This window comes from Podarcis gaigeae, assembly GCF_964106915.1.
Source record: "Podarcis gaigeae genome assembly, chromosome: 15".
Lineage (NCBI taxonomy): Eukaryota > Metazoa > Chordata > Lepidosauria > Squamata > Lacertidae > Podarcis > Podarcis gaigeae.
In genome coordinates this window covers 29,168,645-29,195,058 of record NC_139692.1, presented here as the reverse complement: position 1 = coordinate 29,195,058, position 26,414 = coordinate 29,168,645, and the positions used below count along the sequence as shown (strand labels likewise).

The 26,414-nt window shown below is 48.0% G+C and overlaps 1 protein-coding gene across 1 annotated transcript; it reads left to right on the top strand.

The window, feature by feature from the left end:
• The first annotated feature begins 757 nt into the window (after positions 1-757).
• Positions 758-22,687, top strand: LOC310832550 (relaxin receptor 1-like). The gene is made up of 18 exons (XM_083714522.1): positions 758-1,444; positions 5,706-5,852; positions 6,625-6,732; positions 6,972-7,077; positions 8,172-8,243; positions 8,706-8,777; positions 10,178-10,249; positions 10,449-10,520; positions 11,460-11,534; positions 12,244-12,315; positions 15,613-15,684; positions 16,873-16,944; positions 17,448-17,519; positions 17,635-17,706; positions 18,891-19,120; positions 19,279-19,689; positions 20,287-20,502; positions 21,148-22,687. The coding sequence occupies exons 1-18, from the start codon at positions 1,390-1,392 to the stop codon at positions 21,333-21,335; spliced, it is 2,184 nt and encodes a 727-aa protein (XP_083570648.1). The 5' UTR covers positions 758-1,389; the 3' UTR covers positions 21,336-22,687.
• The last annotated feature ends 3,727 nt before the right edge of the window (positions 22,688-26,414 follow it).

Genomic DNA, 26,414 nt, shown 5'->3' with positions numbered 1-26,414 from the left:
GGCCATCCATCAGGGATTCCTTAGCTATGATTCCTACATTGCAGGGGGTGGAATTAAATGACCCTCAGGGTCTCTTCCAGTTCTCCAATTCTAGGATTCTAGGATGCTGGAGTAGATGGGCCACTTGCCTGATCCAGAAGGCTCTTATGTTCCTAGTGCCATTCCAAGAATTTACTTCTGATGTCCCTGTGATCAACTTATGAGCCAGGCTTTCAAATCTCTCCCCCCTGCCAATCATGCATCGCTGTTAGTCTGTTTCCTTCTTTCATCTTCCTGGGCTCCCACATGCAAACAGCCTGGCTTCTCCTTTGAAAATTAAACCACTACAGCCGATCTGGATGTTCTGCAGTATTTCCCTTCAAGCTGTTTTTGAACCTTAAATAAGCAGCATGTCTTAAAAATACAAGCTGTTTAAAATTTCCCAGGAGCTGGTTTCATTAGACTTTTGAGAAAGTTATGCTGAAAAGACTGGTCCAGTAAAAAAAAACCACAAACCAGGGTGAAAAAAGGACCCTTTGCCTTGGAGAGTGTATTTAACTTGGAAGTAAAGACAGAGTAAGATCTGCTTTGCCTCGTTAGGAAAACGACAGCAGCCCAGAGTTGTTCCAAAGTGGGCATCTCAGACTCCCTCTGAAGATGGTGGACTCTCCTTCCTTGGAGGTTTTCAAGCAGAGGTTGACTGGCCACCTGTCAGGTATTCTTGAGCTGTGATTCCCACATTGCAGGGGGTTGGACTAGATGCCTCTGGGGGGTCTCTTCTGACTGCACAAGTCTTTGATTCTATGTAGCAAGTTTTCATTCAGTGGCTATTCCAGCAGAGGGCCCTTCTGTCAAGTATTACAGAGAGAGCCACCAGGGTTGGTGGTGGGGAAGAACTGTGGACTCTCCTCCTCTTCTCTATATCTTATAGTCCCCATCTGGACAGTCTGAAGAGAAACCTTCCATCAGGCTCCCTATTCAACAGAGAAAAAGTTAGACACACACACAAAGGAAAGGCATTTATTTATTCCGTTTCAAAATGACCTGCAGCAGGAGAAGCAGAAAGAAGTAACCATCAAGCTGCCTGTATTTTATTCCTTTTCCACTTTTTATTACATCACAAGGGGAGCCAGGAGCTTGTGGATGTCAGCCTTCGAAACAGCCTTGAAAGGGGATCTGGGGCTCCCCAGCAGAAGCTGTTGACAGCACCAGAGTGGTTGGCGGCTGTGGATATTCTTTGACTCAAGGATTCAGTTCCTGTCCAACAGACCTCATTGGGATTGTTCGGCAAGCGACAAAACATTTGCACAGAAGGCAGCTGTCACCTTGTGCGGGATCCTAGCAGAGTAGAGGCAGAAGCATCTTTACGGGGGAGGGGGCGCCTCTAAAGATTCCTCCTTTCCTGAAGTGATGATTTCCAAGTTCACCATGAAGCTGTTTCTGGTGATCCTCCAGATGGTTACAAGTAAGTGGCTGTCTCTTTTTTTTTTTTTTTAAAAAAACACCCTTTTCTCCTCTTGCACAGAACCCAACAGATCAGTCATGGGAGAGGAAATGTTAAGTGCTGGGTTGCCCCGATGGGTTGGCGCTGATGGGTTGGCGAAAGGCAGAATATTTATTTATTTATTTATTTATTTATTTATTTATTTATTTATTTATTTATTTATTTTCTAGCCCATCTTTTCCTCCAAGAAAGGCTTGGTTCCTCAAGGTGGCTTGGTTCTCCTCCCCCTCCTCATTTCATCCCCACAATGACCCTGTGAGGCTGGTTAGGCTGAGAAGCAGTGATTGCTGGCCCAGGGTCACCCGGTGAGCTTCATGGCTGCGTGGGGATTTGAACCCCCGTCTCTCCCAAGTCCTGGTCTGACACTCGAACCACTACGCCACACTGGTTCTCAACCCTCTTTGGACCACAACTCTAGATCAGTTTGCATCATCAAATGGCTACCCTGGCTGGAAACGATGGGAGTTTGGAGGGCATCAGGTAGGGGAATGGCAGCATCTGGTCAGTTTCATGCAAACTGGTCATTGACTCTCAATTTCAATTTCTCTCAGGACATCTCCTCCCCTCCCCCATCATGCATTTTTGCACATTTCCCCCATATTTTTTGCATCATAACATTCAGCAGGTGGGTGAGGGCAAGCAGAGATTAGGAGGTGGGAGGAGGGGCTAAGGACAGCGGGCTCGCACTGCCTTAAATCTCCCCTCCTCCCATGATCTCCTCAACCAGAAGCATTGTGTGAACCCATTCCTTCAAGTATCTTCACCCCCAAAAGAATGTAATCCCGAGCATTTCTTTATTCGTTTGGTATTTGTGGCAGCTGACCCCTCCCCTTTCCTTCAGCTCTGCGGATGTCGTGTCCCTCTTTTGCATGAGCGAGTCTGTTTATGTGTGATGTCCAACGCTCGGAAATGCTTGAGTGAACCAGCCATTCAGCATGGATCCTGCGAAGTCTGCTTGCGTCAACATTTACGGCAAATGTTGGTCCACTGCTAATGGATTAAATGATCTTCTGCTCCTTCTGTTAGGAGTTTAGAAACAGCAATGACGATTCCATGCTGTGATCGTCTTCTACAATATTCCACTATTGCATCCACACATTTTGTTCAATGAGTGTACGACGCTTGCCTGTGCGTGCAAACTGTTGAGATGTACACTCATACAATCATGGAGAGGCAACTTTCCTGTTGAGTCACCCTCTGGCTTCTGAGATTTCACCGGGCAGCCAGTATGGTATTGTGGTCAGAATGTTGGCCTAGGACTTAGGAGAGTCCAGGGTTCAAATCCCCATCCAGTCACGAAGCTCATTGGGCAACCTTGGGCCAGTCAGTCTCTCTTAGCCTAACCTACCTCACAGGGTTGTTGTGGGGAGAAAATGAAATGGGAGGAGGAATTTCACGTGAGCTCCATGGAGGAAAGGTGAGATGGAAATCTAATAAACAAATGGCACTAGCCCATTAAATCGGCCTGGCCCTAGCATTGGGCAAAGTGGGCTGCCTGCCTCAGGTAGCAGATGCTGGGGGAAGTGGGAGGGCAGTGGTGGCAGATCCCTGGCTGTTTACTTCTGTGTAAACTGAAGTATAGGTGGGTTCCCATGGGGCAAGGCACAGTGATAACAGCAAGAACCTTTATTGAACCACATAACTGGGAAACAGAGGCAAAGCAACTGCTTATACCTCGGGTTACAGATGCTTCAGGCGACAGACACTTCAGGTTACACTCGGCTAACGTAGAAATAGTACCTCAGGTTAAGAACTTTGCTTCAGGATGAGAACAGAAATCGTGCCACTGTAGCGTGGTGGCAGCGGAAGGCCCCATTAGCTAAAGTGGTACCTCAAGTTAAGAACAGTTTCAGGTTAAGAACGGACCTCCAGAACAAATTAAGTTCTTAACCTGAGGTACCACTGTACAGTCATACCTTAGGATGAATACATTCAGCTTAAAAAATTTTGGGTTGCGCTTTGCGACGACCTGGAAGTAATGGAGCGTGTTCCTTCTGGGTTTTGCTGCTTGCGCATGCGCAGACGCTCAAAATGATGTCACGCACATGCGTGGAAGCGGCGAAATGCGACCCGCACATGCGCAAACGTGCAGTTGCGTCTTACGTTCGCTTCAGGATGCGAACGGGGCTCCGGAATGGATCCCATTCACATCCAGAGGTACCACTGTATACATTTCTGAAAGCCTGGGCCACTCCCACTCCCAACATGATTGGCTGTCTAAACTTCCAAACTGCGAATCATGACTCAGAGTTCAACGGTCAATGGCAGAGGCCCAAATCCTGAAATATTCTGTGATTAGACAACATGTATCGAATCAGAACACAGGAGCTCAGAATCCTTAGTCCAGACTCAAGCTCAGGCAAACACAGACCAATGAATACATAATATGTATCCTGTGGCCAGCTAAGCTAGGAGGCTGCCCTCAGATGCCATGAAGAGTGTGGACCATTTGCTGAGCTTGCCGTGAATTTCAGCTGCCTGTCTGGTCAAGGTCTGTAGGTGGAAAAGGAAGATCCCCCATTTTGCCCTGCAGGAAGCAAAATGCAGTTACATTTTAAAATCATAGAATTGCACTGTTGAAAGGGATCCCTAAGGGTCCTTTAGTCCAACCCACTGCATCGCAGGAATTGTATGCTAAAGGATCCCAGGCAGATGGCCATCCAACCTCTGTTTGAAAAGCTCCAGTGATGGAGCGAGCACCACCTTCTGACAGAGTCCAAACGTTGCTGACAATCACCAAAAACGGTCTCACTTGGGCCATGCATTGGAACCCCCCCCCCCCGCTTTAGAAGGTGCTCAGATGTTGACAGCTGGACTCATACTTCTGGTATTCTTTATGGTCCAGACTCCCAACAACGCCTGGACCAGCTCTCATGTTTGGAGAGCGATTAATCAAAGCTGCAGGGAGACTTTTGCTCCAGGCCCAGGACTTTTGAGTAGTTTGCAGAAGGTTGATTTAACTCCTGCAGGTTTTGTTGGGATTTAGGATCCTCCCCCTGTCCCCGAATCATCCCCAAGAGCAAACATTTCAGATACAAACAATAGTAAATTTGGGTAAGCTGCTGTTGGGCCTCAAAGGGACAGGGTCTTTTTTGCAGAGCTTCAGGCCTTCCCAAATATTTGCCGTCTATTTCTAACTTTGGCGAGGAGTAGTCAACAAGGCAGTTGAAATGTGGGCCATAATTCAGAGCTGATGTGGAAAAAATGCCTTGCCTGTAAGCGAACAATAGCTCATGGGATGTCAACTTTGGGAATTTTTTCAGGTCCTCTCGCCCCTCCCTTGCCCACTGTGATGATCTTTCTTGCACGTAGACCTGGCCTGGAATCCTCAAGATGACTCTGGCCCAGTAGAGCAAACCTCTAGCTTCTTGCTGCCTGCCCAGGGGCATCTAATGGACTGAAGTCGGTCATCGTTTGAGCAAGCTAGATTACAATCACAGGATCATAGAACTAGAGCTGGAAGGGAGCCCAGGGGTCATCTAGTCCAGCCCCCCACAATGCAGAAATCACTTCTCAAGAATCCGGTGAATCATAGACTCAAAGAAGTGTAGAGTCCAACGCCCTGCAATGCAGTTGACACAGTCCAATTGGGGACAGTGAGTCCCACCTGCAAATCCCAGGTCCTAATGTGACACTCTAACCACTACACAACACAGCCCCTGTGACAGAATAGACTTTGGTTTTAATTGTCTGTCAAGACACCTCCTAGATCAAAACCAACATTTCTGAAGGGCGGAACACAAGCCCCTTGAGAGTGGTGTAGTGGTTAAGGTATTGGACCAGGATGTGGAAGACCCGGGTTCAAATCCCCCACTCTGCTATGAAGCTTACTGAGTGTGACGTTGGGAGTCAGTCGCTGCTGCTCAGCCTAACCTGCCTCACAGGGTTGTTGTGAATACAGTATGAGAGGGGGGAGAGCCATGTATGTCACCTGGAGCTCCTTGGATGAAAGGTGGGCTGTCAAGGCATAAATAAACATAAACAAACAAGCAAAATGACTGTGAAGCCCCCATGGCTAGTGGACATCAACATTTTGAACAGGGCCAGCCTGCTCCCCCAGGAGTTAGTCTTCCTGGCTCCTGGTTCTCCCTCCTAGGGACATACTCTATACTTTTTATATGCTGGCACTCTTTATATGCTCAGGGAAAGCATGTCAATATTACTGAATGAAGAAGCGGGATATAATATTTCTGGTGTTTTGTCTCAAATTCCCCTTTGACAGAGGCTTTTCTGGCTGACTCTCATCCAGATCATGGCGGCTGTTCTTCCGGAATGTTCCCATGTGAAAACATGACCGTTTGCTTACCTCAACTTCTCCATTGCAATGGGGTGATCAACTGCGACGACGGAGCCGACGAAGAGAACTGTGGTAATTTCTTCTTAGACTCTGTGAGGCTTTCCCCTCTCAAGAGGTGGCCAAAGAAAGCATTCTAACCTTTGGTGGCTCAGGGAGCCTTCAGAGATTCCTTCAGGATCATAGAGTTGGAAGGAATCCTCAAGTCATCAAATTCAACCCCTGTAGTGCAGGAATCACAGGCCGAGAATCTCTGACGGACAGTCATCCAACCTCTGATTATAAACCTCCAATCAAAGAATTGTAGCATTATGAAGATAAAGCTCAGCTATGAGATTCAGGTTTTTGGTGGCCCCAGAGTTCAGGTATTCTGAAGTCCAAAGTTGGTGGCAACGGTTAAGGAGAAACTTTAGGGTAACTTCTCAAGTTGGGAATGCAGGTATATGTATGGGAAGAAGGGAGCTTGGTGGTCTTGGTACACGAGCCAAGGCTACCTGAGAAAGAGTGCCAGTGTGGTGTAGTGGTTAGAGCACCAGAGAAAGACCTAGGAGAGACTAGGGTTCAAATCCCTGCTTGGCCATGCAGCTCACTGGATGACCCTGGAGGCCAGTCACTACCTCTTAGCCTAACCTACCACACAGGGATGTTGTTGTAAGGCTAAAATAGGGAGGGGAAGTACATAGGTCACCTTGAGCTCCCTGGAGGAAAAGTGGGCTCTATAACTAACTAACTAACTAACTAACTAACTAACTAACTAACTAACTAACTATGCTAAGTACTGAGGGAGAGGATGAAGCTCAGGTGCCTGAACTTCCATCCATAACAGAATCTAAATCCTTCCTTGCAGTGAATGATGTTGGGTGGCCCAAGATTTTCAATGAACTTCTCAGCAACAACGGCAGCAGCAGCAGCAGCAGCAGCAGGACGAGTGATGGATCAAGAGTGGCCAACTGCAGTGAGTATATTTTTGTGTGCGGCCACATTCACACCATCCACAACATGGGGTTGGGCTAGATGACCTTTGGGGGAGTCCCTGCAATTCTATGATTCTGCGATTGTTTCCATCCATAGCCGTCTTCACCCTGCCATCCTTTTTCCTGCCTAATCTGCCCCCCCCCCCATCTTGTTCCTTGTGCAAAATCATCATTATTCCATTTCTGGACTCTTAGCCGGCCTTCCGCTCTGTTCCCTCAGCCCTAAATCAGTACCCAGCTGGATGCGGGTGTTCGGGGACCGCCGTGAACTGTCAGGATCGGGGCCTGCGTGCCGTACCCCAGGTCTCACCCAGCGTGACGGAGCTGTGAGTAATGGCGGGTGAGATGTCCCTGCCATCCTAGTCTTTGAGCAGCCGACACAGGGGTGGAGGAGGAATACCATGGGGGCATAGCTGTCAACTTTTCCCTTTTCTTGCGAGGAATCCTATTCAGAATAAGGGAAGTTCTCTTTAAAATGGGAAATGTTGACAGCTATGCATGGGGTGGGGGTGGGGGTGGGGCTTCATTCAACAGCAAGGAGCTAAGGCTACTCAGGCCAAAGCCACTCTCCGCACCCCAAGGCAGGTGGAAATATGTAGGGCAGAGGAAATGGCACTCCTGCATTGCAAACGGTTGCACTAGACCAGCCTTGGGGTCCCTTCCAAGACTCTATGATTCTGTACACAGGTGTGATGCTGGCACCTGACAGGTGGGCTCACAAGTGGGGTGGTGATTTTAAATTCAGGCATAGAGCAATGGGGTTAAACTGCAGGGAGAAAGGTTGATACCGCGAGGTAGGGGAGTTGTAGAGTTGGAAGGGGCCACAAGGGTTATCTAGTCCAACCCTTTGCAATAATGCAGGAATCACGGCTAACTACTTATCTTTTTAAAAAGAGCAGTTAAGAATCTGACCAGCAGCCATTTAAGCATTGAAATCAGTGGGGATGGAAAGTGCTCAACTTTGACTGGATTTTGCCCTGAGGTTTCTGTATGTCATTTTGTTAATCTCAACAGTATCTTTAACTGGGAGTGCTGGGAAAGGTAATTTAAAAATATATAAATTTGATTATTTTTTTTGCAGTCACATCTGATTTTTGTCCAAAGATTAATTCCTTCCCCCCACCCCGTCCACCAATGGCACTCCAGCCCTCCATTCTGGGTCATTCAATTGTTAGGGCGACTCTGGGCATTCAGCAAAATCTCCTGATTATGCTGTCTCTAGGTCTACACCTAAAGTGTGAATGTATCCAACAGGTGTTTATAGACACCTATTTCATACAGGTGCCCTCATCAGAGGGCCAGGATTGACTGTGCCTCTGTGGTGCACATACATTCATTTGCAAACCTGGGTTTGTTGCTGTATAATGTGTGAAACCGCCCTCGCAGCTGCTGGAGTCACTTTTTGTTCTACTTTTCCTAGAGATCTGAAGAATAATGAGATCGTTTCCCTGCTGGACTATCAGTTCATTGCCTATGAGCAACTGGAGCTACTGTAAGTATGATACCCAATCCCTACATTTCTGCAACTTGCAGGGGGGGGGTTGGACTAGATGACCCTTGGGACCCTTCCAACTCTGCAGTCTGATGATTGTATGAACTGCATGGCCTATGCAGGTGATTTGATACCAGCCTTAAGAAATCTGCATTTTAGAACCCTCTGTTTTCATAGTGTTCTTTAAAAACACACACAATAAATTGCTCCAGCCTGGAATTAAATGTTCCTGAGCCAATGTGGAACCCTCAGGTGTAAAATGCAACTAATCCAACAATGAACGCTGGTCTTTGCGATCATTGCATCACAGGGGGTTGGACTACAAAACTCTTGGGGTGCCTTCCAATGCCACAATTCTACGATTCCATGATTGATTTCCCAGGTTCTGGTGGGAGGGGATACCATGGATACAATATTAATCCTGAGGGTATCTCTCTTTTGTATGATTTTCTTCCCAAACAGCTTCCTACAAGATAACAGGATCCAGTCAATATCCACCTCTGCATTTGCTGGACTTGTCAAGCTCAAGAAGCTGTGAGTGACAAGCTTTGGTTTTGCTGCATGGGATCAGGCAGGTCATGCAAAAAGGAAAGAAAGACTTCTGCAGGGGGGCGGGGCAGGGAATCACCTTGCCAACCCCAGCTTTACACATTCCAGTAGGTTAACAGGGTGTCAGGGACTGGCTGGATACTGAGGAGTGGTGGCTGGAAGAAGTGGCATTGGGGACTGATGTGGAAGACGCAATCAGTGATCTGGGGGATCCAGTAACAGCCAGGAGACAAGAGGCAGAGGCAGGAGAAGCTGCAGGCTTGGAGAGGGAAGAACAAGTCAGGAGGACAGAGAGAGAGAGAGAAATGATTCTCGCTGCTTCTATAATAATAATAATAATAATTTATTATTTATACCCTGCCCATCTGGCTGAGTTTCCCCAGCTACTCTGGGCTGCTCCCAAGGTAAAGGTAAAGGGACCCCTGACCATTAGATCCAGTCATGACCAACTCTGGGGTTGCGGCGCTCATCTCGCTTTATTGGCCAAGGGACCCGGTGTACAGCTTCCGGGTCATGGGGCCAGCATGACTAAGCCGCATCTGGTGAACCAGAGCAGTGCATGGAAACATTGTTTACCTTCCCGCTGGAGTGGTACCTATTTATCTACTTGCATTTTGACATGCTTTGGAACTGCTAGGTTGGCGGGAGCTGGGACCGAGCAGTGGTGTAGCGTGGGGGGTGCAGGGGGGGGGCGGCCGCACCGGGCACAACATCTGGGGGGTAGGGTTAGGGGGCGCAAATCCACGGGTTAGGGGGCACAAATTACTTGCCTTGCCCCGGGTGCTGACAACCCACGCTATGCCACTGGGACCGAGCAATGGGAGCTCACCCCGTCGCGGGGATTCGAACTGCCGACCTTCTGATCGGCAAGCCCTAGGCTCTGTGGTTTAACCCACAGAGCCACCCACATCCCAGGGCAGCTCCCAATCAAGTGTTAAAAACAATACAGCATTAAATATTAAAAACTTCCCTAAACAGGGCTGCCTATGACTTCGTATTGTCTATGCATGGCTTGGAGGCAGGAGGCTCTACACATGCTTTGTCTGGGGCAAAGAGAGCTTTGCCTTCGTGTGGCCCCTTCCTTGCTGAATGCAGAGCTCTGCTTCTTTACCCCCCACCCCACTGGGAGCCCAGCCCCACACCTCAGCGGACCCTGCCCCTTTCCCCACCTGCTCCTCCCACCAGGCTCCTTCCAGGTACCAGGTATGGTTGTTTTCCAGCTTTCTAGGTAGAAATAATGACACCCCCCACCCAGACCAGGCATAGACCTGTAAAACCAGAATGCCGGAAGGAGACCTCCATTGTCTATTCCCCATAGGAGTTAGGAAGCCTGAACCTTGACTGTATTATCCAGAACAAACCCAACCCCTCTGTTGTCATTCCAGGTATCTCAATTCCAACAACATCACTCATCTGAAGCCTCACATCTTCCACAGCTTGTTTTGTCTCAAATGGCTGTAAGTACATAGAATCATAGAACTGTGGAGCTGGAAGGGACCACGAGAGTCATCTAGTCCAACCCCCCGCCATGCAGGAATCTTTTGCCCCATGTGGGGTTCAAACCCTCGACCCTGAGGTTAAATATCTCATGCTGGATCGAGCTATATCAGTAAGCTCACTGACTGATACCATGATCTCCATTTCGCCCCACCCTAGAATCCTGGAGAACAACAGCATAACCGAAATCCTCGCGACGGCTTTTGAGGGGCTGAAATCGCTTCTATTTCTGTAAGTATGGATTTTATGGGGTGGGAAAGGGGGCACTGGAGTCTTGCTTCCACATCCTCTGCTCCAGATTCTGTCCTGGGAATGATGTCATGCTTAAATGAAATCTGCATGTCAGGGGCACTCACAGTCTTTAATTCACAGCAAGCAAATACAGGCGGAATATTAAGTTACACTTGGACTATAGAGCCATGGAACTGTGGTGCTGAAAGCTTGGTTTTGGCTGGGCTTCCTCCTCCAACCCCCCTGCAATGAATCCCTGACAGGTGGCCATCTGGACCTACACTGGCTCCCAGTATGTTTCCGAGCACAATTAAAAGTGTTGGTGCTGACCTTTGAAGCCCTAAACGGCCTCGGCCCAGTATACCTGAAGGAGCGTCTCCACCCCCATCGTTCTGCACGGACACTGAGGTCCAGTGCTGAGGGCCTTCTGGCAGTTCCCTCGCTGTGAGAAGCCAAGTTACAGGGAAGCAGGCAGAGGGCCTTCTCGGTTGTGGCACCCGCCCTGTGGAACGCCCTCCCACCAGATGTCAAAGAGAAAAACAGCTACCAGAATTTTAGAAGACATCTGAAGGCAGCCCTGTTTAGGGAAGCTTTTAATGTTTGATGGATTACTGTATTTTAATATTTTGTTGGATGCCACCCAGAGTGACTGGGGAAACCCAGCCAGATGGGCGGAGTATAAATATTATTATTATTATTATTATTATTATTATTATTATTATTATTATTATGCCTTGGTTTAAAAGCCTCCATAGAAGGAGAGCTCACCACCTCCTGAAAGAGTCTGTTTCACTGCTGAACACCCTAACCCTAGCTGCATTACGGCCTTGGCAATTCTGTTTTCAGTTCCTCTCCTTATGATCCCTGGCATGGACTTCTTTTCATTTTCATGGGTGCACATTGTCCATCACCATTGATCCCTTTGTCCTTCCATTCCAGGGACCTGCACAACAACCTCCTGAGAGGCCTCCCCAACACGTCGATTTGTTCAGAAATGCCGAAGCTGAACTGGCTGTGAGTTCCTCCTGCCTTTGGATTTTGGGAACAGAAAGCCCGGGAGGGACCCATCTGACTTGGGCGAGGTTCAGCCATCCTCTGCATTCAGCTCTGCTCTGGAGAGCTGCTTTGGCTAGAGGGTGGGTGGGATTGGAGAAGGGTCCAGCAGGCCCTGTTTAAGGAGAGACGGCAGGCAGAGGGACGTGCTGCTGTTGTCTGCCTGCACCCACGTAGAGGAGGGTCACCTGTCTCTGCCTCCTTTTTGAAGACTGTGGAGGGTTTGGCTGGTTGTGTATGGAGGGGTCAGGCCTTGGCACGCCGGCTGGGCGCCAAGAAAGACTGGGATATACAATGACAAATAGAAAGCCTTGGAATTGTTCAAGTCCTTTTACAAAGGCAAGGCTGGCTTTTTGGTGGTGCCCCCATCTACATTATATATTTAAAGCACTCTGAGGTCATGGATTCCCTCAAAGAATCCTGGGAAGTGTAGTTTGTTAATGTTGCTGAGAGTCATTAAGAGATCCCTCTTCCCCTTGTGGAGCTACAATTCCCAGAAGGTGAAAGGGATTGATATGTTTCCTGCATTGCAGGGGGTTGGACTAGATCAGTTCTATGATTCTATGATGGGTAAACCACCCGCAGCTCTCTGAGGGGTCTCCTAATGCCCTTAACAAACTACAGTTCCCAGGATTAAAAAAATCCACTGCTTGCTTTCTCCACCACCCAGGGATCTTGAGGGGAACCAGCTTCACACTCTGCAAAGTTCCAGCTTCCGAGGATGCAATGAAGTCACTGTTCTGTGAGTGTAACAGTCTTCCTTCCTTCCCCTCGTAATTCTCTTTGATTTTCATGCACACAGCCTTAGCTGCACAAATCGCAATCTGTTGGGATCCCAAACAATTAGAATAATAGAATCAAGGAATGGTAAAGCTGGAAGGGGTCACATAACTCAGTCATACCCTCCAGTATTTCTTTGATGAGAATAGAGGCATCCTAAAGAAAAGCAGGACATTCCAGGATGAAATATAATCGGAGTCGAGTGTGAATTTCATGCTCCTTATTCAGCTCATAGTAGTGAGGAATGGAAGTTCCCCCAGAATGTCTGCTTTATATACATTATTTACACAATGGGCCCCACGTGATTGGCTAATTCCAGGATTCTCCTGTAGGCCAATCAGGTTGCGGATTCACTTCCACCTGGAGCTGGATTGGGTGGCTCCTGTGGACCAATCAGACTGCTGCATTCTGGATCCTATTGTTCTAGGACCAATCAGACTGCTGCATTCTGAATCCTATTGTTCCAGGACCAATCAGACTGCTGTAATTTGGATCCTATTCAACTCAGTACATAACATGGGATCAAATCAGAAACAAGGACGACTTCTGTAAATCTGGGACTGTCCCTGGAAAATAGGGACAGTTGGAGGGTCTGCTACCTGAGCCTCCCGTGACAGAGTTGGATACAGAAGCACCCCCAAACTGCGAGCCTGCTCCTTCAGGGGGAGTGCCACTGAATTCAGGGCAGGCAACTTAGCAATTTCTCAGACATGGGAACAGCTCATCCACAGGGTCTCCATCTTGCCAGGATTCAAGCTCAGCTCGTTTTTCCTCATCCATGACGAAGCCAAGAGTTTCTTCTGTAGAACGTGCAGGGCTGACCCACATTCCACTTTTCTGAAGTGTGACAGTTTTGTTGCCTCCCTTGGAGAGGGTTCAATCCACTTGCCTTGCATTGTGTATATCATCCCTGTACACATGACAAATTCCCTGCAAGACGGGGGAACGAAAGGCAGCCTTGGAATGTCTAGTTCCGCATGTCCAGCTCTTAAGAGTCAAAAGGAACACAGCTCTTGACTTGCTTCTATGGATATTCAAGGAGGGTGAGCCAGCCTTAGCAAGTCGTTGGCCACACCTGAACCAGTCTCTTTTTGCTCCGTGCAGAGAACAGGAAATCCATGTAGGCAGGGACAGGATTAGGCCTTCTGGCTCTGAATCTGAGCTCTGTCCATTTTCGTGTGGGATATCAACAAAATGAGGAGGGCGATTGAGGGGATCAGGGGTCTGGGAACCAAGCCTTATGAGGAATGGTTGATGGAATTGCATATGCTTAGCTTGGAGAAGAGTTGATGGAGAGGTGACATGAGAGCCACCTTCAAATACCAAAAAAGGCTGTCACATGGAAGATGGAGCAAGCCTGTTTTCTGCAGCTGCAGAGTGTAGAACCCAAACTGACAGATTAATACAGTGGTTCTCAAACTTTTTCTTTCATGGCCACACTTTCAGAATAAAAAATTGCTCATGCCCCACCAACTTTTTTTTTTATTGACAAAAAATACACTGGAAAACAAAAACAGAACAAATATAATATGATCGTGGGACATCCAAGAAGTATAAAACAATGCAGCTACATAAGAACATGAATCATTCCCAAAATATAATATTGATTGTCCTTGAATCTTCCTGCCACACTTACCATCTTCTCCTGCCACACCGGTATGGTGCACCACATCCTTTGAGAACCACTGGATTAACAGAATCATAGAACTGTAGAGTTGGAAGGCACCCCCAGGGTCATCTAGTCCAACCCCTTGCAATGTGGGAATTGTGGCTGAAGAATCTCTGATGGGTGGCCATTCAACCTCTGTTTAAAACCCTCCAAGGAAGGAGAGTCTACCACCTTCAGAGGGAATCTGTCCCACTGTCAAGCTGCTCTTGCTGTCAGAGAGCCCTTCCTAAGGCTTAGTCAGACTCTCCTTTCTTGTCATTTCAATCCATTGGCTCGGTGCCTCCTCTCTGGAACAGCAGAAAACAAGCTTGCTCCAGATCTCTTACAAAGCACCGTTCCCCCCCCTCCGCCTCAGGTGAGGGTTTCAACAAGAGCTCCCCAAGGTATAACTGGTTTCATGGAACCCAGAGTCTCTGTGCCATCAGCCTTCCCACCAGCGTGACGTCTCCATCATCTGTGGCTTTGCCCAGGAATGTGATCCCCAAGACCTTCTCATGTCAACATCACAGAAAGATAAACACAGGGAAGATGGGAGGCATAAACACCCCCTGCCATTGACCCGGCCCCAGTGACAGTTTTATAGGGGAGATGAAGCAGACGAAGACCTTCTGTGTGAACCAGGGAATGATGGAGCTCTTGCTCCCTCCATCTCCTCATTGTCTTTACTGCTGAAGGCTAAATCCCAAAGGAGCCAGGATGTAAGAGAGAGGCTTTCCTCCCTGTGAGAGGCTCCTCTGAGCCACACATTCGAAGAGTTCTGCTGGGTCAGGCAAGTGGCCCAACGTACCCAACATCCTGTTCTCAAGGTGGCCAAATGCTCCTAACATTCTAAGAATCCAGATAGACTGCCTCTGGGTCTGGAGGTTCCATGCAAGCACCAGAAGAGCCCTGACGGATCAGGTCTATGGTCCATCTAGCCCAGCATCCTTTTCTCTCACAGAGGCCAGCCAAATGACCCAATGGGGATACTCCACAAGCAGGACCTGAGCACAAGATCACTCTTTGCCTCACGTGGCTGTTGTGGGGATTAAATGAGGAGGCCAAGAACCATGTGTGCCAGTTGTCCTTGTGAGGGTGGCGAGACTGAGAGAGGCAGTGTGGTGTAGTGGTTAGAATGTTGGGCTAGGAGAACTCCACTTGGCCACTGCATCTCACCTTAGCCTACCTCACAGGGTTGTTGTGGGGGTTAACTGAGGAGAAGGAGAGAACAACACTTTGAGTGACTTGAAGGAAAGGTGGTATACAGTGGTACCTCGGGTTAAGTACTTAATTCGTTCCAGAGGTCCGTTCTTAACCTGAAACTGTTCTTAACCTGAAGCACCACTTTAGCTAATGGGGCCTCCCGCTGCTGCCACGCCGCCGGAGCCCGATTTCTGTTCTCATCCTGAAGCAAAGTTCTTAACCCAAGGTACTATTTCTGGGTTAGCGGAGTCTGTAACCTGAAGCGTATGTAACCCGAGGTACCACTGTATAAATGAGAATGGATGGATGGATGGATGGATAATATAAACTTTTTTTAAAAAAAGGAAAGTGGGGGGAGAATAACGCATGATGAACCGATCCTCATCTTTGCTTGCCTTTGTCTTCCAGAGTGCTGAACAGGAATAAGATTGAGTGGATCCAGGCAGGGACTTTTTCCAACCTCAACAGCCTGGTGGAACTGTAAGTGTATCTGGCAAGCCTTCACGATAACTGGCCAGGCCTGCCTGGCTAGGATGGTTTGTCGCTGGAGGGAGAAAATCCAAGTGGTGCCCCCCACTGGCACCTGCTCCACATTACCTAACCTGAAAAGGTTGATTTGGATTCATTTATTTTGACATTTCTACATTGCCCTCTCTCTGCTGCCCACTTACATCTTCTGGCTGAGAGTTGTTAGGAGATTCCCTAGTCCCATCACAGAATTACAGTTCCCAGAGTTCCCTGGGAAGAGAGGCAGGACAGTGTAGTGCTTAGAGTGTCAGACTAGGACCTGGGAGATCAGGGTTCAAATACCTGCTTGGCCATGAAGCTCATGGGGTGTGACTTTGTGGGCTGCTTTTTGCTGATATTCACCTGACCTACGCAAGGTTTTTGTGGAGAATAAATGAGGGACAGGACAACCAAGGCCACCACCTGAGCTCCTTGGAGAGAAAAAAAACTGGGATACAAATGCAATCCATCCATGGGATTGCTAAACCTCTCTAGAAGGGGAATTGGGTGGGACTCTTTACAACTCCCAGCACCCTTAACAAACTACAGCTCCCAGAATTCTTTGAGGGGGGGAAGCCATAACTGCTTAAAGTGGTATTACAGCACTTTAAATGGATGGTGTAAACATGGCCTTTGTCTCCAGCCCTGCTGCCCTCAATGAGTGGGAAACCTGCCCTTCCTGCAACGGTCAGCCTCTGCTGAGCTGCTTTTTCCAAAACCGAAATGACAGCAACCAAAGTCTCCATCCTTTCAAATCCGGAACCTCCAGGCCTTTCCACTTCTCAGGAAATAAAGTACTGAATGCAACAGACCTTACCTCCAAGATGGTTTCCCTGGAGCCACCACCAACAGGCCCCAGTATGACTAGCCCACAGCTGTCAACTTTTCCCTTTTCTTGTGAGGAATCCTATTTGGAATAAGGGAATTTCCCTTAAAAAAGGGAAACGTTTACAGCTATGGACTGGCCCCAGGTCAACCAGTGAGCTTCATGTCTGAGTGGAGATTTGAACTTGCGTCTCCCTAGCTGTAGCCCTGCTCTCTAGCCACTACACCATACTAACCTATATATTAGTATCAGGTGCAGCAGTAAAAAATGTGGTACGCTGACCGGCTTTCCATGAACCAGCTCTTCTCAAACTTTCCTTTCTTCTCTTCCAACAGTGACTTGTCCTCCAACAGGCTGAAGGATCTCCTGCCATCGTCTTTCAAGGGTCTGCATGAATTGCAGCAGCTGTATGTATCTTGAAGATTTTTAAGTAGAGGTTGTGCAGCTGCTCCCAGGGATCCTTTAGCTGCGATTCCTGCATTGCAACGGGTTGGACTAGATGACCCTTGAGGTCCCTTCCAGCTCTGCAGCGCGATCCTTCTATAGGAAAACAATGTAAAAAAACAAAGGTTTTGATGACAGACAGGGCAGTAGCATCACAGAACAGTAGAGCTGGAAGGGTCATCTAGCCGAACTCCTTGGAATGTATGAATCATTGACTGTAATAAAACTTCAAAGCAGTTTGCAGAACCATCTGTCTGTAAGGCATCAGATGCTTAAAGTTACAGCCTTCAAAATCATTAGCAAGAGTAACTTAAAGGTGCACAGAAATGAAACGTCAAAGTTTTCAAAATGTCAAATGCAACTTCTGAAATTTGTGTTTTTAGAAATCATGTTTATTAAGCAGATGATAACTGAGATTCCTTTCAAAGGCATCACCCACCAACCTATGCCCTTCCCCTCCTTGCAGGAATATTTCGAATAACCCTCTGCACCAGATCTATCCAGATGAATTTGACGATGTCCCTCTCCTGCGCTCTCTGTAAGTGTCCCAAGCAGCAAAACCCTGATTGGTTGGTTTTCCTGCTGATGCAAACCTCCTTAAATCCTTCCTTGCAAGAGCCAGCTCACATTCGTTGTTGCTGTTCATTTTGTAGGAGCTTGGAAGGACTGGAGATCCCCAACATTCACAGCCGCATGTTTGAGAAGCTCACCAATCTGCATCACATGTAAGTCACCCTTTCAGAGCTTCAAAACACAGTATGGGGCAGCCCCCTGACACAGGGCAGGTGCTCCCCAAAAAACAAGCTAGTAGTAGCTGCAATTTTCTGAGTGGGGCATGGGGAGAGCAGACCACAGGGCTTACCCAATTTCACTTCACTTCAGAGTAGGGGAGCCCTCCACATCACCCCCATTTTGCTCGTTATTTATTGCTGGCACCGTCCCTAACAGGGGTGAAAATGTAAACTTTGGGGCCCAGTGACGTACAAGTAAGCTAAAAAATAAAACATACAGTGACTCCATGACAATTCCCTGTGAAGTTCCATGACAATCTTCCTATATGCATAGAAATACAAGGTGTCATCAAGGGCTTCAGTTCACGGTGGCCATGCCACCTGCAACATAGGGAACAGCAAGCATTCCTAGTGGGAGGAGCTTAGGCAAGAGGGGTTTTTTTGCCACTTATTTTTTATGCAAACCTAAGCCTAAATCCCCATGATGGGGTGAGGTCCCATTGCTCGGTCCCTGCTCCTGCCAACCTAGCAGTTCGAAAGCACGTCAAAGTGCAAGTAGATAAATAGGTACCGCTCTCGCGGGAAGGTAAACGGCATTTCCATGCGCTGCTCTGGTTTGCCAGAAGCGGCTTAGTCATGCTGGCCACATGATGCGCTAGCACCCTCGGCCAGTAAAGCGAGATGAGTGCTGCAACCCTAGAGCCGTCTGCAACTGGACCTAATGGTCAGTGGCCCCTTTACCTTTTTAAGCCTAGGATTTAGGGAGAGGGTGTGTGTGTGTGCCTTCTTCCATTGTGCACCAAGAGATATAAGAAACTTGAGTCATGCAATACTTTGCTCCACCCCTCATATCATTTGGAGAAGGAAAGAAATGTGTATAAGGAGGAATGAGTCAGGGGTTAGTTACCCCAAACTTCATCAGAAACCAGGAAGATTTCTCATAGAATCGTGTTTGGAAGGCACCCCCAGGGAATCACAGCTTCTCATCATTAAGTGCTGATCAGCAAGGGAATTCTCACAAAAGTGTTTCTTGCATGGTTGAGGCCAGGTGAATTCAGTCTTCTAGCTACAATTAATAAATACAATTAGTAACACCACCACCACCAATAATAATATTTGCATTGGGTGAGAGGACTACCTCCCACCCCCTCGACTCTAAATCTCCTCCTCCGCGGCAGCTACTTCAAGAAGTTCCAGTATTGCAGTTTTGCACCCCACGTCCGCAGCTGCAAGCCCAACACCGACGGCATCTCCTCCTTTGAGAACCTCCTGGCCAGCGGCATCCTCCGAGTCTTCGTCTGGGTCGTCGCCTTCATCACCTGCTTGGGGAACCTCTTCGTCATCCTCACCAGGTCCTTCATCACCACGGAAAACAGCAACCACGCCTTGGCCATCAAATCTCTCTGCTGTAAGCTTGGGAGGGAGGGAGAGGGAAAGTCAAGTTGGGAAGCGTCATCTAGTCCAGCTGGCTGCAACTCTGTGAGCTAAGATCAGGCTGAAGAAGAGCAGGGCAGGGCAGGGGTATTTCATAGGCACCTGACCATCTCCTCCTTGCCTCTCCCGCAGGTGCCGACTGCCTGATGGGCATCTACCTCTTCTTCCTCGGAGCTTTTGACCTCAGGTTCTCGGGAGAGTACAACCAGCACGCCCAAGCCTGGATGGCGAGCACAGCGTGCCAGCTGGTGGGCAGCCTGGCCATGCTCTCCTCCGAAGTCTCTGTTTTCCAGCTGACTTACATGACCCTGGAGAAATCCATCTCCATCGTCTTTCCCTTCAGCCACCACAGGACCAGCAAGAAGCGGACTCTCTCCACCCTGGCGGTCATCTGGCTCCTGGGCTTCTCCCTGACTCTGGTGCCCTTTCTGTGCAAGGAGTCCTTCGGGACGTATTATGGGAGGAACGGCGTGTGCTTTCCGCTCCAGTCTGACGGGACAGAGCGCCACGGGGCTCGGGTTTATTCCACAGGGATATTCCTGGGTAAGCACCCCTCACTCAGCTGGAGAGCTTTACAGATTTGGAGGGGTGGGGGGTACCTATGCTGCTGTGTTGGATGCCACTTTTGTTAAGGATAATGGTTGAATTTCCTGAAATGGGGATGTTTACTTATGTCAAATTTCCTTTGGCAGTAGCTCTCATGTGATTGGCGGGCTGTGAGTCATGTGAGAGAGCTATTCCATTCTGTTGTGACTGTTATTCAAGTAACTTTCATTTTTAACTGTCTTCTCTCTCTCCGTGTGTGAGGGAGAATGGTTGCTGAGAGAAGTTTCTCTGGATACTGCTGAGGACAGTGTGATCTGTCTGATGTGAAACAGACAGAGGAAGATCCCTAAACGTTAATAGGGAAAAACCTGTGTAGGAGCTCTCTATAAGGAACAAAGTGAATAAGAACGAGAATATTGTAAATATATTCTTCACAGTTACTTCTTTATGAAAGCAAAGGGTTGTTTTTTTGACAAGTCAGATGTCAGTCAACGTGCTCCCAGATTTAAAACATGTTTCAACTTTAGTAGCCCTGAGTGGCGTCTGCAGAATTCAGAGCCTATTAAGGCTTCTCTTATCCCTTCCGCCCAACAGGTCTGAACCTGGTTGCCTTTGCCATCATTGTGCTGGCCTACGCGAGCATGTTCTATTCCATCCACACCACAGCAGCCAGGACAGGCGAGCGCAGCGCTGTCTCTGTGGAGGTGGCCCTAGCCAAGAGATTCTTCTTCATTGTTTTCACCAATGCTCTTTGCTGGATCCCCATCTTCCTCCTCAAGCTGCTTTCGTTGCTGGGCCTGGACATTCCAGGTAGATGCCTTGACCTTACTCATCTTAGAAGCATAGAGTTGTAAGTGGGAAGGGACCCCATGGGTCATCTAGTCCAGCCCCCTGCAATTCAAGAACTGCAGCTATAGAATCCCCGGAAGAGGGCCACCCAGCCTCTGCTTAAAAACTTCCAATGAAAGAGTCCATCACCTTCCAATGGAGTCTGTTCCACATCACTGTCTGGAAGGTCTTCCTAATGTTTAGTCGGAGGACAGTTAAGTGTTCAAAGCCCTAAATGACTCAAGCCCCAAATACCTGAAAGGCCACATCCTTCCCTACAGATCCTCTTGGGTGCTGAGATCAGCAGAGGAGGCTCTCTTGCTAGCTCCTCCACCCTTAAAGGCTCAGAAGGTGGCAGTCCAGGAGAGAGTCTTCTCTGTGGCAGCCCCTAAGCTGTGCAATTCCCTCCTCCCAGAGGTGTACCTGGCACCTTCATCATACAGCTTTTGGAGGATGCTGAAAACACACCTCTTTACCCTGGACTTTGACATTTGAGGCGCACATTTTAAGACCCACCTTCTGTTTGTAAGCTGTTTTTAATGTTGTGTTGTAATGTTGTGAGACTCCCTGGGACCACAGGGCGCAAGGCGGGTGATTATATTAATACAAACTCCTCTTTCTGGACAGGCACTGTGACCTCTTGGGTGGTCATCTTCATCCTCCCCATCAACAGCGCTCTGAACCCGATCCTCTACACCATCACCACCACCTCCTTCCAGGAGAAGCTCAAGCAGTGTCTTCAGAAGAACAAGCCACCTCTGCAGGATACGCAAGGGAAGAGCTTTGTCTTGTTAACCGTCCACAGCAGCACCTGACATTTAGGCTTTGGGGGGTGCTTAAAAGGTGTACAAGGACACTTGAGCAGGCTCCCCGTTTGACCAAAGTGACAGGGACTAGAAACTTTGACTGCAAGCAAAAGGGTCCACGTTCATGCTCTCTTGTACCCCCTTCTTTTTTGCCCCAGAACAATTTGGAGGCCTTCCTTGATTTCGCCAGGGGGTTTGCAGTCAAGATTGCCAGTGGTGATATGCAGAAGAAAGTGCTCCAGGAGTCAGATGAATGGAACAGCATCTGCCCAGTTTCTTGAAGAGATCAGATTCTGTGCGAATTCCTTTGCCCTCCAGGGTGGAAAGCACATTTGTCATATGACAAAATGGTGGTGGGTGGACTCTCCTCCGTTGGAGGTTTTTTAAAGAGGCCGAATGATAATCTGTCAGGGATTCTTTAGCAGTGATCCCTGCATTGCAGGGGATTGGACTAGATGACCCTCGGGTCCCTTCCAACTTTACGATTCTGTGAAAGGGGAGGTATTTGCCCTTAAGGAAAAAGAAAAATTAGGAATCTGCTTTAGGCCTGTAACTTCCTGTTCACCATTCAATGTCAGGACAGGGCAAATTGATGGAGCACCTCTGGATTTAATTCCACATATGGAGGGGGGAAATTCAAATTACTTTGGACTTTGTGTGTGTAGGTTTCAGGACTCTTTGATTGTGAGAGACCTTTGGCTGGTACTATAGCCTTCCTCTCATCTCCTGCAAGCACCACTTCCTGCTGCTTAGAAAGCACCATCACTGCAAAAAAGGCAATTGTCCATCATTTGTCAGCTCACATCCATCTTCCATGTGACAACCCTTTGGATATTTGAATATGGCTATCAACTCTCTTCTGAGTCTCCTCTTTGCCAGGGTAGACATACCCAATTCTCTCAACCATACCTCAAAAGGGTTGGTTTCCAGACCCCTGATCATCTTGGTCTCCCTCCTCTGCACACATTCCATCTTGTCAGCATTCTTCTAAAATGGTGGTGTTAATAAGGTAATTCTCATTGTCTGTATTATTGTTTTATGCATTTCATTTCCACCTGACCTCACTTGACAATTCCATCCCACCGTGACTCATAACTGCGCTTCACACACCCAACAGAGTGATTCCTGCACTGCAAGGGGGTTGGACTAGATGACTTTTTGGACTTATTCCAACTCTATAATTCTATGAAGTGGACTATGATCCGCAAACGCTTATTGCAAAATATGTTTCTTAAGACTTTAAGGCAACATAATACTCTTATTTGGTTTTGCAGATTATTATTTATTACATTTATATTTACGTAGATACGCATCTTTACGTAAATATGTAAAGATTATATACCACCGTTATCTTCCCAGGACCTCAAAGTTCTTCTTCACGCAGCATAGTTAAAACCATGGCACTCACTCCACCAGGAGGCAATGATGGCCTAGATGGCTTTAAAAGCGGATTAGACAAATTTATGGAGGAGAGGGCTATTGATGGCTAATAGCCACTATTTTGGAGGCAACAATGCTTCATTATACCAGTTCTGGGAAGCCTTGTGTGCTTCCCATTGGGGAATCTGGTTGGCCACTATGAGAACAGGATACAGGACTACATGGGCAGCTTTGGGCTTCATATACTAGCGCTATTTTTATGTTCTTAAAACACGGAGGGGCAGAGAAGAGAGCAAGACAGGAACTGGATACAAGTACATTTATTCCAAAAACTGCAAAAGTCACGATGTGAGCAGCCTGGGGAAGTGGGGGTGGGGGTGCGTGAAGACAAGGCATGGCTGGACTTTTCCTTCTGCTCTGAGCTCCTTGTGAGCTTCCCGGTGTGTGTGTGGCGCCTTCTGCACGTGCTCTACGGTACCCGAGGAGCTAGAGTTCGCCTCGTCCGCAGCTGCCACTTGGGGAGAGCTTCTGCGGGGCGAAAGGCAGATAGGGGAGATGTAAGGGCGGAGGCAGCGCCATCTGGATGAAGTGCCACTCGTGAGGGGCTTCTTCGGAGAGACAATGTGGGCGGAAGTGGAAGGGCAGGAGCGGGTCGGAGCAGCGCCATCTTGACGCTGAAGGCGTGAGCGCCATCTTCGGAGAGGCTCTACGACCGGAAGCGGGGAGCAGAAAGGGCGGAAGTAGCGCTATCTGCATGCCGAAGTCGGCGCCGACATCCTAAATGAGGGTTGGCCGACTGCCCACGCCCGCCATCTTGTTTGGGGCCTTCTTCCTCGACAATCTCCCACACTTCAGGACGGGGGGAGGTGGGAGGGAAATAGCCTAAAATCTGACCAGCAAAGTTGTCTAAAACCAGCCCCCCTGGGACTGAGGTCCCTGCCCTGGAGGCAGGCCGATGTCCCCATCTTCAGAAAGGGGAAAAGGAGGATCTTCCATTCAGCTTGAAGTTGATACCAGGAAAGGTCATAAAACAGATAATTAAACAGTGATCTTATGAACACCTAGAAAAGGATGCTGAGATTACTAAGAGCCTTCATGGGTTTCCCAAAAACAAGTCATACTAGACCAATTTCTTCTTCTTCTTCTTCTTCTTCTTCTTCTTCTTCTTCTTCTTCTTCTTCTTCTTCTTCTTAAATATAGAGTTACAAGGTTGGTGGATCCGGGGAATGCTGTGGGTGTACTGTTTCTTGATTTCAGTAAGGATGTCAAAAAAAGCCCCCCATTAAATTCTTGCTTGGGACGCAGGTGGCGCTGTGGGTTAAAGCCTCAGCGCCTAGGACTTGCCGATCGAAAGGTCGGCGGTTCGAATCCCTGCAGCGGGGTGCGCTCCCGCTGCTCGGTCCCAGCGCCTGCCAACCTAGCAGTTCGAAAGCACCTCCGGGTGCAAGTAGATAAATAGGGACCGCTTACCAGCGGGAAGGTAAACGGCGTTTCCGTGTGCGGCTCTGGCTCGCCAGAGCAGCGATGTCACGCTGGCCACGTGACCCGGAAGTGTCTCCGGACAGCGCTGGCCCCTGGCCTCTTGAGTGAGATGGGCGCACAACCCCAGAGTCTGTCAAGACTGGCCCGTACGGGCAGGGGTACCTTTACCTTTACCTTTAAATTCTTGCAGACAAGCTGGTAAAATGTGGGCTGCACAAAATTATTGTTAGGTGATTTTTATGTACAGTAGTTGGCTGACCAAACCCAAAGAGTTCCTCATCATCCTGGAAAAAAAGTGGCAAGTGGGGTGCCACAGGTTTCTGTCCTTGGTCCATGGTTGTTCAATGTCTTTATAAATGACTTGGATGAAGGTATTGAGGGGATGCTCATCAAATTTGCAGATGACACCAAACGAGGAGGGGTAGCTATTGCCGCAGAACACAGAATTCAAGATGACCTTAACAGGTTGGAAAACTGGGGCCAAACTAACAAAATGAATTTCAATAGGGACAAAGGTAAGGTTCAACGCTTAGGAAGGAAGAACCAGATGCACCAATATTGGATGGGGGACATCTGGCTTGACAAGTAGTATTTAGGGTTCTTAGTAGACCACAAGTGTAACATAAGTCAGCAGTAGCAAAAGCAAAAAAGCAGAAAAAAGCAAAAGCAAAAGCTAAATCAATTTGAAGCTGCATCAACAGAAGTCTAGTGTTCACTACAAGAGAAGTAATAGTACTGTGCTATTCTGCCTTAGTCAGACCCCACCTGGAGTACTGTGTCCATTTCTGGGCACCACAGTTTAGGAAGGATATTGACAAGCTGGAAGGGGTGTTGCACCTTGGAGAATTGTAGGAGAGTTCTGTTTGGCTCACCAGGCTGTATGGTAAAGGTCTACATTGGTTTTTGCCAGGATCTAACCTTCAGCAACTGGGGATAATTTTAATTAGAAAGATTGCCATAATTAGCATTTTGCTGTATATGTCCTCTAAATCATTCATTACTACTATTTCAGGATTTCTCTCCTTGGAGTCAATGTAGCTGGTGAAACAGGCAGTCTGGTCCCACCTGTAAGGTTTTTACAATGGGTAGAGTCCAGGAAAAACCATTAAACACTCACAGCCATCACATCAGTTACACTTGTAGTTTGAAAAGTTTGCAGTCTCCACTCTGATCGGTGCCTAGTTGTGCATGGTTAGAGTTTGGTTCATTAAAGGTAAAGGGACCCCTGACTGTTAGGTCCAGTCGTGGACAACTCAGGGGTTGCAGCACTCATCTCACTTTATTGGCCGAGGGAGCCAGTGTACAGCTTCCGGGTCATGTGGCCAGCAGGACTAAGCCGCTTCTGACAAACCAGAGCAGCACACGGAAACTCTGTTTATATTCCTGCCGGAGCTGTACCTATTTATCTACTTGCACTTTTTGCTTTCGAACTGCTAGGTTGGCAGGAGCAGGGACTAAGCAACGGGAGCTCACCCCGTTGTGGCGATTCAAACCTCAGCGCCATTAAGACTCCATTTAAAAAACACATGCGTTGAACACTGTTGCATTGCATTGATATTCCACTAGATGGCAGCTAAGCTTTTCTAAAGAATATCCCCAGGAAAAGTAAAAGCTTTCAAGTTTTGAGGGTGGAGGAAAAACCTTCATTTTCTACTGGCTAGACAATTTATGCCTGTGGATATTAAGGCATTGACTATGTGGATATTAAGGCATTGTAAGATTTCAAGGCCTGTTTTCCCTCCTTTAGAAATTATAGCTCCCTGAGGGTTGGTCATACAAATGACTGTTCTAGCACAAAACCCCAAGTTGCAGATACGTTACCCTTCAGGCAGATTGCACCAATGGAAATTTGTAAGGTTATCAGGCTGTTGGTGGCCTAAGTATTGCAGAGTCTCATCGCACAAGGTCAAAGTCAACAGGAGAGACGTTTGGATTGCAGGCAGAGCAATTGACCCACAATAAGCCAGATCGTCCTCTTCTGTAAAATATTATGCCAATGGGGCAGAAAGAAAACCATTGCACATATGCAATGTCCACATGTGTGCTTATGACACAGAATTTATTGCCACACCTGTGTTCTCCTCTCTCCAGCTTGCTTCTCTTTCTCCCCCTTACCATTTCTCTGCTTTTGTTCTTCTGGATCTCATTTGCACCTTCTCTTTTCTTTCCCGATGCATCAATCATGGGCAGATTACAATGTGGAAAAGCAGATGGGAACCTGGGTGA

What these genes read in the sequence shown, in the direction of transcription:
- LOC310832550 (XM_083714522.1), top strand. Translation starts at nt 1,390, where the DNA reads ATGATTTCCAAGTTCACCATGAAGCTGTTTCTGGTGATCCTCCAGATG. An exon ending in TATGAGCAACTGGAGCTACT is followed by an intron (nt 8,244 to 8,705) that starts GTAAGTATGATA and finishes CTTCCCAAACAG; the next exon opens with CTTCCTACAAGATAACAGGA. An exon ending in CTTGTCAAGCTCAAGAAGCT is followed by an intron (nt 8,778 to 10,177) that starts GTGAGTGACAAG and finishes TTGTCATTCCAG; the next exon opens with GTATCTCAATTCCAACAACA.